Source organism: Macaca fascicularis, chromosome 11, assembly GCF_037993035.2.
Source record: "Macaca fascicularis isolate 582-1 chromosome 11, T2T-MFA8v1.1".
NCBI lineage: Eukaryota > Metazoa > Chordata > Mammalia > Primates > Cercopithecidae > Macaca > Macaca fascicularis.
The window spans coordinates 127675258-127690032 of record NC_088385.1 but is presented as its reverse complement, the minus strand read 5'-3'; the positions used below and the strand labels follow the sequence as shown (position 1 = coordinate 127690032).

Sequence of the window (14775 nt, the reverse complement as noted above, 5' to 3'; positions counted from 1 at the left end):
TAGCAAGCTCCAGCCACCCTTTCTGTCCCCAACCTCTGGGACAGATGGTAAGACACCCCCAATCCCCAGCCCCAGATCTTGGAAACTCCAGAAACATACCTTCCTTGAGAGATTTCTCAGTGGAGACTTGACACAGTTGCCCATCCTAAGTTGAGGCAGCCCCTCTTGGGATTCCCGGGTCCATGAAGGAGGCTCCTGGGGGGCTGAGGGACTTCTGTCCCAGTCTCTGCCAACCCCAGCCTCCCTCCGTCTGTGCCGTTCTTCCTCCAGGACGGATGTGAGCCCTCTCTTGCGCGCGTGCTCTCTTACTCGTCTGCCTGCTCCTGCTCTCTGATTTTTTTTTTGGGGGGGTGGATTGTGTGTGTTTGTGTGTGGGTTTAACTCTCTGGGCACTTTCTTAAGGAGATGAAAGCAGAAGGGGAGAGTGCAGGGCACAGGGAAAATCACCTGGAGAGCTGATGGCAGAGGGCAGCCAAGCTGGAGAAGGCTGCCGGATCATCTACATCAGATTAGCACTCAGTCCTCTCTCTGGTTCTCTCCCCTTCTCTCGGCCCCTCCTTTCCCCGCTGCCAAATCTGCAGGGAGATGGCCTCAGAGAGGGGGGGCCCAGAATGGCAGCTGCGGCTGGGAATTAGGCCAGCAGGCCCAGAAAGGGAAGCTGGCTAGTTTGGGTCCCCGAAGCCAGGGTGCCTGCCGCACAGCTCCCAGCCTTGTATGCGCGCACACACACACGTGCATGCACACACACACATATGCGCACAAACACACACACACACATGCATGCACACACAAGCACTCAGGGAGATGTATGCCCCTTCCAAAGAGCAGTAAGCTGGACAAGCACTCACTGCCCCTGGCAATTCCAGCTGCATTGAGAGCTGCGGCTCCAGTCCGGAGCCTGGGAGGTCTGGTGACGTCTCCATCATGCTCCATTTTTCACACTTGCCTTGTCACTGAAATGGGACGAGGCTCGGGGGCTGGCAGTGCAGATGAGCCAACAGTCAGATCAGATCCTTCTGCTCTGTGTGCAATATCTCCGACCCAAAGGAAACCAGGAGATGGTGCTGAGGGGAGCACGACGGAGGCAGCGCAGGCAGAGAGGGCATGAACAAAAGGTCTCTGAACCTCCTCCTTCTCGCCCCCTGCCTCATCCAGAGCAAAGACTTCTCCCCAGCTTCCTTGGGGTGCCGAGCAGAGAAGAAGCCCTTTACGAAGCGCTCTTCGAGGTCACACAGCTGGAGCTTTTTAGGTGACTGGCTCTTCCTCGTCCCTTCAGGGTCGGTTTTGATATGAATTCATCTCACTCCTCAGATGTCCTGTTTGAGACCTACAGCCCCAGCCAGATTCCCCGAGTGCAAGCATCCCTGTTTCCTGCACCCAGCTTTCTCCAGCAGGGGGCACCAGAGATAGACTGGAAGCCGAACTCCTCCCAGGCCCCCGATGCAGCCGATTCTTGCACGCTAGCTCAGTTTTCAGCCCGGAGAATCTCCTTTTCCAGGAACTTTTGTCCCGTGTGGGGTGGCTGCTCAGAACTCCTGTTAGGAAGATGGGTGGGGGCGCTGCCCAGAGGGTGCTCACTCCTAGGGAGCTGGGAAGGAGGTCCCTGGATGACTCCTTGACCTCCCCAGTGCGGCTGCTGAGAGCCACGCAATGGTTTAATCAGGGGAGTTACTCAGCAGCCTTGTTTGGGCCAAACCTCTGGAGGGGGAGATGGAGGAGGAGGAGACTGGGGGGCGGGTATTGATGACTAAAGAACAGAAAAGAGGGTGATGATGCGTGTCTCCTGGAAACAGCATGAAGGAAGCAGACTCAAGCAGGGGTCAGCAGACTCCGATGAATGGGAAGGACAGGGAGGCCTAGGATTGAGTCTGGCTCTGCCAGCTTATCTTTTTTTTTTTTTTTTTAATGACAGTGCCTTGCTCTGTTGCCCAGGCTGGAGTGCAGTGCCGCAATCTCGGTTCACTGCAACCTCTGCCTCCTGGGTTCAAGCGATTCTTCTGGCTCAGCCTCCTGAGTAGCTGGGATTACAGGCACACACCATCATGCCTGGCTAATTTTTGTATTTATAGTAGAGACGGGGTTTTGCCACGTTGGACAGTCTGCTCTTGAACTCCTGACCTCAGGTGATCCACCTGCCTTGGCCTCCCAAAGTGCTGGGATTCTAGGCGGGAGCCCCGGCGCCCAGCACTGCCAGCTTCTGACTGGGTGGTGGCTGCCTCCCATTCCTGAACTTCAGTTTCCTCCACTGGAAAATGGGGCCTTCCCTAGCTTGCTTATATAGCATACATGGGAAAGTGTGAGACACCGAATAGCTACTGGATCAGTAATTATTTACATGGAAGAAAGAAGTATCACTTGTCCAATGGAGAAATGTCAGGTGCCGTGCTTGGCTCTGGGAACGTTGTGGGGGGATAAGAGAAACACAGTTCCTGATTTCAGGACGCTTACGTTCTAGCAGGTGGGCAGGAGATATTAGAGCTGGGACACAGTTATCTGATTACATTTCAGATAAATGCTATGAAGGGAAAACACCAAAACTCTGAGAATGTGAATGAGGGGAATCTGTCTGAGTCTAGGGGATCAGGAAAGACTTGCAGGCAAAATCTAGAGAATAGACCATATGTAGGCTCCTTTGAAACAATAGTGCTCACTAGGGACCTCAGAGGGACGCTCAGGTTAAGGTCCAGGTGTGAATGGGTGGATATATATAAAGGCCAAAACAGCACAGTGTAAAGCAGAGATTCTCAATGCTGGCTGTAGACTGGCATGACTGGGGAGCTTCCCCAGAAATTCTGACTTAATTCTGTCTTTGATGGGCACTGGACATTGGTGTTGCTTAGTACTCCCAGGTAATTCTAACTTGTAGCCGGTGTTGGGAAGCACTGATGTGGAGGCTAAGAGCTTGGGGCGGGGCGTGGTGGCTCATGCCTGTAATCCCAGAACTTTGGGAGGCATAGGCAGGTGGATCACCTGAAGTCAGGAGTTTGAGGCCAGCCTGCCCAACATGGTGAAACCTTGTCTCTACTAAAAAAAAAAAAAAGTTAGCTGGGCGTGGTGGCAGGTGCCTGCAGTCCCCGTTACTCGGGAGGCTGAGGCAGGAGAATCCCTTGAACCCGGGAGGCGGAGACTGCAGTGAGCCAAGATCATGTCATTGCACTCCAGCCAGGCATAGTGGCTCACATCTGTAATCCTTGGAGGCCAAGGCGGGAAGATCATTAAGCCCAGGAGTTCGAGACCAGCCTGGACAACATAGTGAGACCTCGTCTCTATTTAAAAAAAAAAAAAAAAAATCTTGTCTGCTGCTTAGTAACCGTGTGGCCTAGAGGACATGTTGATCTTTCTCGGCTTCAGTTTCTTCATTTATAAAATAGGGATTCTAATAGCACCTCCCACAGGGCTCTTGTGAGGAGCTAATGAGATAATACATGCAAAGGGCTTGGCACCGTGCCAAGCATCTAGAAAGCACCCTCTTCCCCTGCCCAGCATTGGTCTTAAAGGACCAAGTGTGGCATCCATTTGTTCAGCAGGGCATCAACTCAGTCAAATCTGGTGGTTACTGCCCCCTGCAGGCCAGTTCGGGCATAGCACCCACTTGTCGACCTGGGGATTTGCCTCTGTCCTTGCAAAAAGAAGACAGGAGCTGGCAAAACCATGCCCCTATGAAAAAAATCACACACTTTGAAGAAATCCCATCCTGCTTTGGAGGCAGGTGCAGGAGCTGATACTAGTTTGAGGTTTGAGGATAGCAAGGAATCCAGGGATTTCGATGTGCTTTAAAGCTTACTTAAGCTAACTTGAGCTGGGCAGGTAGACAGGAGGGACAGATGGCTCAGCCTTCAGTAGGAAATTTTAAAAGGGCTGAACAACTGGGTATGGCAGCTTATGCCTGTAATACCAGCACTTCGAGAGGCTGAGGTGGGAGGATCATTTGAGGCCAGGAGTTCAAGACCAGCCTGGGCAACATAGCAAGACCCCATCTCTATTAAAAATTTTAAAATTAGCCAGGCATGGCGGCTGTGCCCCTAGTCATAGATACTCAGGAAGCTGGGGCAGGAGGATCACTTGAGCCCAGGAGTTTGAGGCTGCAGTGAGCTATGATTGTATCCTGCACTCCAGCCTGGGTGACAGAGCAAGACCTTGTCTCTTAAAAACAAAACAAAACAAAACAAAAAACACAAAAGGCTGAACGGTGGGGGCTTCCTATAAGGAGTGAAGCATGTTGTATGCCCCCACCTCCCATCTCTATCCACTGTGGCAGCCGCCCTTGGGCCTCCGGAAGCCCTACTTTGAGTGCTAGAATGGAATAATAGGATCAGAGGGATGAGAAGGATAAACTCATTGCTGATTATTCCTGATTAGAAGGGAGGCTGGCCTTTGGCCCTGGTCAGTTCTATCACCAGCATTTGAACTTGGATGACAGCCCGGTACCAAGACACTCAGGGAAAGCTGGACTGTAACATGAGAGGTGCTTTCAGATGCTTCTGAGGAACAGGGAACACACTTATATGACTTCCCACCAAAGCAGCATGGCACATACAGAACAGGCAGGTATTTTTGGAGACAAGCAGACCACAGTTCTCAGCACAGTCCTGCCACCTACTTATTGACTTATTTTAAGAGACAGGGTCTCGCTCTGTCACTGTGGCTGGAGTACAGTGGTGCAATCGTAGTTCACTGCAGCCTCAAGCTCTTGGGCTCAAGCGATCCTCCTGACTTGGCCTCCCAAAGTGCTACAATTACAGATGTGAGCCACTACACCTGGCCCTGCCATGTACTTACTATATGGCCTTTGGACAAGTCACTTCCTCTCTCTTCAGCCTTCCTCATTTCTTTTTTTTTTTTTTTCCAGACAGTCTTCCTCTGTCACCCAGGCTGGAGTGCACAATCTCAGCTCACTGCAAACTCCACCTCCTGGGTTCAAGCAATTCTCATGCCTCAGCCTCCCAAGTAGCTAGGGTTACAGGCGTCCGCCACCACACCCAGCTAATTTTTGTATTTTTAGTAGAGACGGGTCTCACTGTGTTGGCCAGGCTAGTCTCAAACTCCTGACCTCAAGTGATCCACCCGCCTCGGCCTCCCAAAGTGCTGGGATTACAGGTGTGAGCCACCGTGCCTGGCCAACCCTTCCTCATTTCTAAAATTGTGGTGGTGGGGGCGGGGTGGGGGTTGATGATGCTAACCTTCACAGGTAGCTGTGAAGATAAGAAGGTACTTTGTCCACTGTTCAGTGGGCTCTAGACTGAGGCCTCAAGTGCGATTGTTGCCTCTCAAAAACAGCTGGAGGCAAAGGTCCACCTCCTGGAGGACTCTCACTGAACTGACTCCAAGCCACTCCTATCACCTATGACTGATGCTAACCACAAGCTGACCTTCACTTTGCCTCTCCCCAGGACCCGGAGAAAGGCTATAGGGGCTCCAAGCGGTCTCAGAGAGAAGGAGGGAGACACGTGACTGGAGCAGGAGTGAGGAATAGACACAGCCCTATCTTAGGAACATAGGCTTAGTGCAATTACACCCATGAACAAAACCACCATGGCCTCTCTCCCCATCTAAACCACGGGAACTGACCAGGCACGGTAGCTCACGCCTCTAATCCCAGCACTTTGGGAGGTTGAGGCGGGTGGATCATTTGAGGTCACCTCAAGACCAGCCTGGCCAACATGGTGAAACCCCATCTCTATTAAAAATACAAAAATTAGCCAGGTGTGGCAGCAGGCACCTGTAATTCCAGCTGTTCAAGAAGTTGAAGCACGTGAATGACTTTAATCTTGGAAATGGAGGTTGCAGTGAGCCAAGATCACACCACTGCACTCCAGCCTGGAGTGACAGAGTGAGACTGTGTCTCAAAATAAACAAACAAACCAACCACAGGAACTAAGGAAGCCTCTGAAGTCCAGAGGCTGGTGATACCATTCATTCTCTCATTCATTCATTCATTAAATACTGTGATCCTGCTATGTGCAAAGCAGTATGGGAACAAGGATAGCTTATCTGTATTAGGAGACATGTTTCTACAGCTGGAAAAATGGAAAAGATGGGACAAAGCTGTGGGTTTTATCCACATTTGCCTCCTCCACAAGGCATGTTTCTTCTCAAGCTCAGGGTAAGGATCAGAAAGCCTGTTTCTTAAAATACTCTTCCAAGACCCAAAGCCCCATGTCATCATGCCTCTGCCGAGCTAATTTCTGACATCACATCTTCTCTAGGCAGCTGGGTGGCATGTCCTTAGCCGGCCACAAAGCGGGAGTAGGGAAGATCCTTTGACATTCAGCTCCTTCCCTTAATAGCCGTCCTCACCTGGCTCAGAATCAGCTTTCAAAGTACCTTACACAGGCCCTCATTCAATTACCCTATTAATAACAGCAATAACATTAATGGAAGCTGCCCTTTATCCAGCACCCACTATGAGTCAGGCATTTGATATCCTTAATCTTGTGTAAGCCTCCTAATAACTGCAAAGCAGTTTTTGTCAATCTCATTCCTGGATGAAGAAACCAAGACCACAGAGAGAAAATAACATGCCCAAGGTCACAGAGATTGAAAGTGACAGAGCCAGGATTAGAACTTGCATCTCTGCTATCTCCCAAGCCACCATTCCATGCCTTAGCCTCAAAACCATGCTGTCGCCATGCATATGCAATAAGGATGCTCTATGAGATCACTGGGAGAGTTTTCATCCCTGTTTCCTTTAAGGTAGGAATTCATCTTGATGCCTTCAGCGTCATTCTGAACCCTGGCTCTCTGAGGTTATTACAAATGAAAAGGAAGAAGGCCTTGGTAGTTAATCAACAACAACAACAACAAGAATAATAACTAACACTGACAGAGTTAGCAAGGGCTCCGTGCCAGGCCTGAGCCAAGCTCTCTCTATCTCTCCATGTCTCATTTAATCTCCTAGGCACCCTGATGATCCCTACGTTGCAGGTAAAGAAATAGACTCGGCCAGACATGGTGGCTCATGCCTGTCATCCCAGCACTTTGGGAGGCTGAGACAGGTGGATCACCTGAGCCCAAGAGTTCCAGACTGCCCGGGCAAAACAGTGTGACCCTGTCTCTATTATAAAAAATATTTTTTAAAAAAGAAATAGACTTAATGAGGTTAAGCAATTCAGTTAAGTTAAAAACAAATGAAACTTGGGGAGACATGAAAATTATACTTCCCCAGGGCTGTATTTTGTCCTAAGCAGATCTTAACTAAAAGTTTCTGTATTCAGAACCCCATCTGCCTTCTCTTGCTTCTGACCCTACCTCTAAGGACCGAAATCTCAATTCAGAGAAAAGGGAAGAAAAGATTAATTCCTCTCTGTCACAGGAGACTGGAGGCTCTGACATAAAAGTCCCAGCCTGGGTTTGTTGTTGTGGCTCACGTAGGTGACTTGGAGGTGTCAAATGGAAGCCCAAACTGAATGTGCTGGGCTTTAAAGTAAAAGCCCGCAGCTCTGAGACGCAAGAGCTTCCAGAGGGAGGTAGTAAATATTTGATGGGAACTTCCAGCTCCTCCTGACTCAGGTGACCCTGGTGACATTTCAGAACATTGGGCTGGATAATTCATTTAATGACTGAGAAATCAGAAGGAAAAACAAAAGTACGTCACTACAATGCTCGGAGCTCAGAAAGGGCTCATGCAGGCAAATTCTGCAAGACAGGAAAGAAAGGACTCTTTTTTTTTTTTTTTCAGGAGCTGAGTCAGATCAGCAGCAAACTGAGTAACCAGAAAGTGTATGATTCTAGCCAATGGCCTGCCGTTCCACACTGCTAGGTTCAGCCAGGGCCCTGGCTACCTGGTTCACCGTTGTCCTCCTGGTGTCTAGCAAATGTCTGAACAAACAAACCACAGGAACTAAGGAAACCCCTGAAGGTTTCCTTAATAAATGCTCAAGAAGTAATTGATAAATGAATGAATCGGTATCACCCATTCAACAAACCAGCATTCCTGCTGCAACCCAGCCCCAATCCAAAGACCACTAGTGCCCTGACAGCCTACACCTCCTCATTAACACAAACCACTGCAATGAACTCCCCTAACACATCGCCTCACTAACTCTCACGGCTCTGCATCCAAACCTCTACTCCAGAGAACTGTTTCCAGCTAACTCGGCTAACGAGGGCTCCCTGCAGGAACAAAGCCACACACCGCTGCCCTATGGCCCCACCACAGCAGCCCCACGCAACCCAAATCCATGTGCAGCTGCCTTCATGTCAGACCTCCACCAGCATCAGCCACTGCAGAGTAGTATTTTGAAAAGAAATGTGCAGATCTGAAGCAAAACACACAGGGCCTCCTTGGAATTCTGATCCGGCGTGGCAAGCCACGAGCTTGAAACAGCTTCTTTATTTTAGATCTTAGCACAGAAAGGCGCAGGCCCCCCTGTTTCCCTACAAACCATGCAAACGCTCTAATCAGACCTCTGCATGACACCTCTCAGAGGCTGCCACAGAACTGTCTCAAAGCTGTGCCAATGAGTTTGACTTGATTACAGACTCCGAACTAGGGGAAACCCTGGCTTTTTTGCTCGGGAGTTCAGAGGTTTCCTTCTACTGAGCTGTCTCCCCAGCAGCACAGCCCCCAACTGTAGACCTGGATTGTGACTACGGAGCAGTTTTTAAAGGGCAGGTGCCCAGGTGCCTGGGACTCTTGAGGAAAAGGTTGCGGGAACCACTGATGACCTCTTCGTGGCCTTTCTGACCCTTACAATGGCATCCCTGGAGTGACAGTCTCCTTAAACCACTCCAAAGTTCCAGTTTGAGCCACAGCTCTGCATGTCCCTCCATGCCTACCCAGATATCTCTTCTCTTTCCTCATATTTTTGAATCTCCTAACTTTTCCCAGGCCTTCAGGTACATGATAGGCAGTGGCTAATGTCCCTCGCCCTCAAGTAATTCTGTGTTCTCTGAGATCTCCTCTCTTGACCCCCAGACTCCAAACCGCTTGCTCTCCTGAGTCGCTCCCCGGCAGTACTGGCCAGAGGCCAGAGGAGTGGGTTTGGCGCCACCTGCTCGGAGCGCCCCTCCTCGACCCCCGCAAATCTCCAGGAGGGTCATAGAGGTCGCTCTCTTCCAGGACTGGCGGGTTCCGGCAGGTATGAGGGAGGTTATGGGGGAGGGCCTTGCCCCGAAGAGGCCCGGAGCGTGGACAGCGCACGGGGTGCTGAACCAGGCACGGGGAGGAGGAGTGCCGGCAAGGGCGCCGGCCCGGGGAGGACCGGGTGAGCCGAGGCGTGACCCGGGGGAGGGGGGCCACGGGCCGCAGGAGGAGGCTGTGGACGCGCAGCCGCGGCCGGCAGGGTCCCGAGCGCCTTTCCCGGGAGCGCTGACGGGAGGCGCGGCCCTTACCTGGCCGAAGGCGGAGCTGAGCATGGGGCGCAGCCTGTGGAGGAACGGGTCCGCCTCGGACGCGGCGGCTGGAACGGAGTCCCCGCGGCCCGGGGCTCGCAGAGAGCCCCGGAAGCCAAGCGCCGGGGACAGTCCCCGTTCCTCCCCATCCCGCCCGCGGGCCGGCGGCAGCGGCGACGACGGCGAAGGTCGGGACGCCACGGCCGGCAGCGCCTCCCGGGGCCTGCAGTGCGCCTGGGGGAGCCCACGCTGGCTCCCCCGCGCGCCCTCCTCTCGCGGCGCCGGCCGGCACAGGGGCCTCCGCGAACTGGGGTCCCCGGACGACTGCGGCGTCCCCGGGCAGGAGCCAGTTAGCCGGCGGCTGGGCAGCCCCGGGTCCCGGGCAGGGCCGTGGCGGGGAGCCCGGCTGCCCCCGCTCGCCGCCGCCGCCGCCGCCTTCAGCAGCGACGTCTTGGACTCGCTTTTGGCGATGTGCGAGCTCATCGCGGCGGGGCCCGCGCTCGCATGGCCCGGCGGGGGCGGCGCGGTGCGGCGTGGCGCGGGGCCCCCGGCGGGCAGAGAACGGGGCGCCCGGCGGGAGCCAAGCCCGAGGACGCGCTGGAGGCGGGCGCCGTCCCCCGGCCGCTTAAATGCGGCCCCGTCGCCGCCGCCCATGTGACAGCGCAGCCTCTATGCCCGGAGCCCGGAGCTCCCGGCGGCTGGCGGTGCAGATCTGGGGGCGCTGCCGGCTGTCCCCGGAGAGCCCACCCCCGGCTCCCTGGCGGCCCAGGTACCGCCGCGCCCCGCCCCTTGCCACGCCCCGCCCTGGGGAGCCCCGCTTCCGGGCGGCCCCTGGCGGCGAAGGGGACGCTGCAACGCTGAGCGGGAGCGCGAGGAGGGAAGGGGTTTGGCAAGGGGCCCCAAAGAGGCCGAGACCCCGAGAGTGCCGGCAGCGCTCTTTATCACGCCTGGAGGCTCCTGCAGAGTCCCGGAACCGCCCGAACCTCCAGAAATGCAGGCAGGGTGCACTCCCCAGGGGGTACAACTTTGGCAGTGAGGACCACAGAGGTCCAGGGAGAACCGGAGACCCGAGGAGCATGAAGGCACTCTATGACACCACTGCCTACAAACGCAGGGGCCGGAATGCAGTGACAGGACACTGCTGGGAGTAAAGGCTCTCAGCGCCTCCGTGGAGGGCTGCCTCCACTCCCAATATCGTGCGGGGGGACTAGGACGAGCCTGGTAAGTCAGTCACAGGATATCAGTTCTCAGAATAGAAGAGAAGCCAGGTCTGGACAGCACCTGATGATGGTCAACTCTCAGGTAGGACCCATTTGCTGCCCCTCCAGCTCTTGTCGCCTCTTTCACCTTCATGCCTTTCTAGATGCTACAGAAATTCCTGCTCTTGGTGGGCAGCCAGAGAGCCTCCCAGGCCTGATTTGAATCTCAAATCCCAGCTCTGCCACCTGCCATCTGGGTAACTTGGGCAGGTGTCACCAACCTCTCTGAGTCTTGTTCTCCTCTTCTGTAAGATGCAGATGATAAGTATAACTAATTTCTTGGTAACAGTAGACGATACTATGCACACAAAAGGCCTAGCCCAGTGCTTGGACAGGGAACCATCCAGTTAAGCCAGTTACCTTCCCCCTGCATCTCATGAGGCCCCATCTACCACTCTTCTTTAGTATCCGGTGCTTGAGATTTGCAGGGGGCTAGAGGGGTTCCTCCCAGGCTCTCCCTGTTCTGGTCCCTGGCCCCAATGCCATCCACCGTCTGGTCACTGCTCGGCCTCATTAAAAGGATACACAAGGCTGGGCACAGTGGCTCACACCTGTAATGCCAGCACTTTGGGAGGTCAAGACCAGCAGATCACTTGAGGTCAGGAGTTCAAGACTAGCCTGGCCAACATGGTGAAACCCCGTCTCTATTAAAAATACAAAAATGGGCCGGGCGCGGTGGCTCAAGCCTGTAATCCCAGCACTTTGGGAGGCCGAGACGGGCGGATCACAAAAAGTCAGGAGATCGAGACCATCCTGGCTAACACGGTGAAACCCCGTCTCTACTAAAAAATACAAAAAAACCTAGCCGGGCGAGGTGGCGGGCGCCTGTAGTCCCAGCTACTCAGGAGGCTGAGGCAGGAGAATGGCGTGAACCCGGGAGGCGGAGCTTGCAGTGAGCTGAGATCCGGCCACTGCACTCCAGGCTGGGCGACAAAGCAAGACTCTGTCTCAACAAAAAAAAAAAAAAAAAAAAAAAAAAAAAATACAAAAATTAGCCAGGCATGATAGTGGGCGCCTGTAATCCCAGCCACTTGTAGGCATGAGAATCACTTGAGCCTGGGAGGTGAAAGTTGCAGTGAGCTGAGATTGGGTCACTACACTCCAGCCTGGGCAACAGAATGAGACCCTGCCTCAAAAAAAAAAAAAAAAAACAAAAAAAAACACAATAGGATACACGAACAGATTGCCAATATTACACTTCACTCATGCCGAGAGCTCATCCTTCTCTGCAGTGTCTGCTTCTTTACAGAGACTCGCTCTATCACCCAGACTGGAGTGCAGTGGCACGATCTCAGCTCACTGCAACCTCTGCCCCCCAGGTTCAAGCAATTCTCCTGTCTCAACCTCCCGAGTAGCTGAGATTACAGGCACCCGCCACCACGTCCAGCTAATTTTTTTTATTTTTAGTAGAGACAGGATCTCACCATGTTAGCCAGGATGGTCTCGATCTCCTGACCTCATGATCTGCCCACCTCGGCCTCCCAAAATGCTGGGATTACAGGCGTGAGCCACTGCGCTGGGCCCTGCGTGCTTCTTTTACTTACCCATAGGCAAGAAATTAAGGAAAATGGGATGGGCTGGGAAAGCAACTGCCCAGAGGCTAAAGTGAACTAGAAAGTGTGGCAAATTGTTCCCCAGATCAGCTACCCTTCAGGGACTGAATAGCCACATCAAAGCCACTCAGGTTCCTAAAGCCCAAATCCTGAAGCAGTCTGGGGCATTGCAGCCCTGAAGGCTCACTGCAGGGTCCGCTGGAATATGCAGGGTGTAATGAGTCCACCCTTTGAATTCTGAGGTCAGTCAATGTCTTACCTGTTCCAGCCCTCAGAATAATCAGTGTTTGGCAGGTTTAAAAACAAAGGCACATTCAATATAAATCACAGGAGATAAAGAACCTTATCAGAAACCCTCAGGAGCCAATGAGAGGCAGAGGACTGCTGGTATTCTAAATCCCTGCTGTGCCACTGTTGGTAACCTTTCTGGAATGCCCTAAATATTTTTGGGCAAGACCTTGATCACCAACTGGTTTCTGAAAAACTGAAGAATCTGATTATGTTACCTATGATTACTAGAGTAAATAAATAAAAATTATGTCCATGAAGCAAATGGATGAAACACCTGCACTCATATCCCAGATAATCCTGGACATATGCCAGGATTCCATTTCGTTTGTAAAATGTATTAATTTGATCACTTATTTGACAAATACGTATACAACCAGACACTACAGTAGTCATCTTGGATACAAAGATTGATCCATTCATTCAACAAATAATTGAGCGCCTGTTATCTGCCAGGCAGTGTTCTAGGTACCAGGGATATGATAGCAAACAAAATGGTCTCTATCCTCAGCAACAAATAAACAAATACATAAATGCATGGAAAAGTAATGGTGACAAACTGTTGGTGTTTCATGCCATGAGGAGAAATAAAGCAAGTAAGAGATTAGGGCTTAATGGAGGGTGCCCTCCGTTAATATTTATTTATATTTATTTAATATTTTTTATTTTTATTGTTATTTTTATTTAATATTTCTGCATAGAGACAGGGTCTTGCTATGTTGGCCAGGTTGGTCTTGAACTCCTGACATCAAACAATCTTCCCGCCTCGGCCTCCTAAAATGCTGGGATTACAGGCATGAGCCACTGTGCTTGGCTGAGGGTGCTCTTTTAGAGAGTGATTAGGGAAGGCCTCTCTGCAGAGGGAATATCTGAGTAGAAACTCAAATGAAGTAAAGGAGCAAGTCATGTATATATCTGGGAGAAGAGCTTTACAGGCAGAGGGGAGGCTGTTCAAAAGTCCTGAGGAGGGAATAGCTTGGCATGTTCCAGGAGAAGCGGAGACAAAGGAGGCTGGAGTGAGCGAGGGGGAATGTAGGAGAGATGAAACTGGAGAGGAAAGCAGGGGCCAAAAAAGCCAAGGCTTTGCATGAAGGGAAGCCACTGGTGGGTTTGCAGCAGTGGGTGGCATATGATAGTTGGCATTATTAAAGCACCATTGGGGCCAGGCACAATGGCTCATGCCTATAACCCCAGCACTTTGGGAGGCCAAGACGGGAGGAATCACCTGATGTTAAGAGTTCAAGACTAGCCTAGGCAACATGGTGCAACCTCATCTCTTTCTCTTTTTTTTTTTTTTTTGAGATGGAGTCTTGCTCTGTCACCCAGGCTAGAGTGCAGTGGCACAATCTCGGCTCACTGCAAGCTCCGCCTCATGGGTTCATGCCATTCTCCTGCCTCGGCCTCCTGAGTAGCTGGGACTACAGCCTGCCACCATGCCTGGCTAATTTTTTTTGTATTTTTAGTAGAGACGGGGTTTCACTGTGTCAGCCAGGATGGTCTCGATCTCCTGACCTCATGATCCGCCCGCCTCGGCCTCCCAAAGTGCTGGGATTACAGGCGTGAGCCACCGCACCCAGCCTACAACCTCATCTCTACCAAAGAAATATATACAAAAATTAGCCGGGCTTGCTGGCATGAACCTGTAGTCCCAGCTACTTGGGAGTCTGAGATGGGAAAATGGCTTGGGCCTGGGAGCCAGAGGTTGCAGTGAGCCAAGATCCCACCACTGCACTGCAGCCTGAGCAAAAGAGCCAAACCCTGTCTCAAAAACAAACAAACAAAAAAGGCAGAGAGTCAGGGGAGAAAACCAGCTAAACTGGGAAACATGTAATAAGAGGATTGTGACCTAAATTATATGGGAGAACCCTAAGGGGAGCTAGAGAAAGCATTAGACGAGGTCACATTTGAGCTGCTTTTTGAAGAATAAGTGAAATTCGATCAGATGAATAAAGAGGGCCAAAGGAAGGTCATGTCAGGCAGGGAGCATAGATTAAGTCAGGGTTGGGAGTGTGAACCTGCATGGCATGCTTGGGAATCATTTGGCGATTGGGCAGGGAGAGAGAATAAGGGCTGGGAAATGGGCCTAAAATGGTGGTTTGGAACTAGACCATGAAAGATCTCGAGTGTGACATTCAGCAGTTTGTACTTTATTTTATTGGCAATGGAGAATCCTTGAAGGTTTTGTGAGTTTGTGTAGGATGCAAGCAGAACTGTGTTTTTGAAATGATGCTTCAAAATGCAATGCAAAATGCAAGCAGAACTGTGGATTTTTTGGTTTTTGCTTTTTGTTTTTGAGATGGAGTCTCGCTCTGTCACCTAGTCTGGAGTGAAGTGATCCAATC

At 51.9% G+C, this 14775-nt stretch overlaps 1 protein-coding gene across 5 annotated transcripts in view; it reads right to left on the bottom strand.

Annotated features, from left to right (window-relative positions):
* Positions 1–14775, bottom strand: part of CABP1 (calcium binding protein 1) — an 87006-nt gene that overhangs the window by 17144 nt on the left and 55087 nt on the right. For 2 of the 5 annotated variants that reach the window (XM_065524891.1, XM_065524892.1), the window contains exon 1: positions 100–503. The exons of 2 other annotated variants lie outside the window; for them this stretch is intronic. In XM_065524891.1, the coding sequence (XP_065380963.1) occupies positions 100–144 (45 nt within the window). In that variant the 5' untranslated portion in view covers positions 145–503. Of the gene's footprint in view, positions 1–99; positions 504–9333; positions 10048–14775 lie in introns of those variants that run through there. One more of the 5 variants, XM_045366082.2, reaches the window with a different exon arrangement.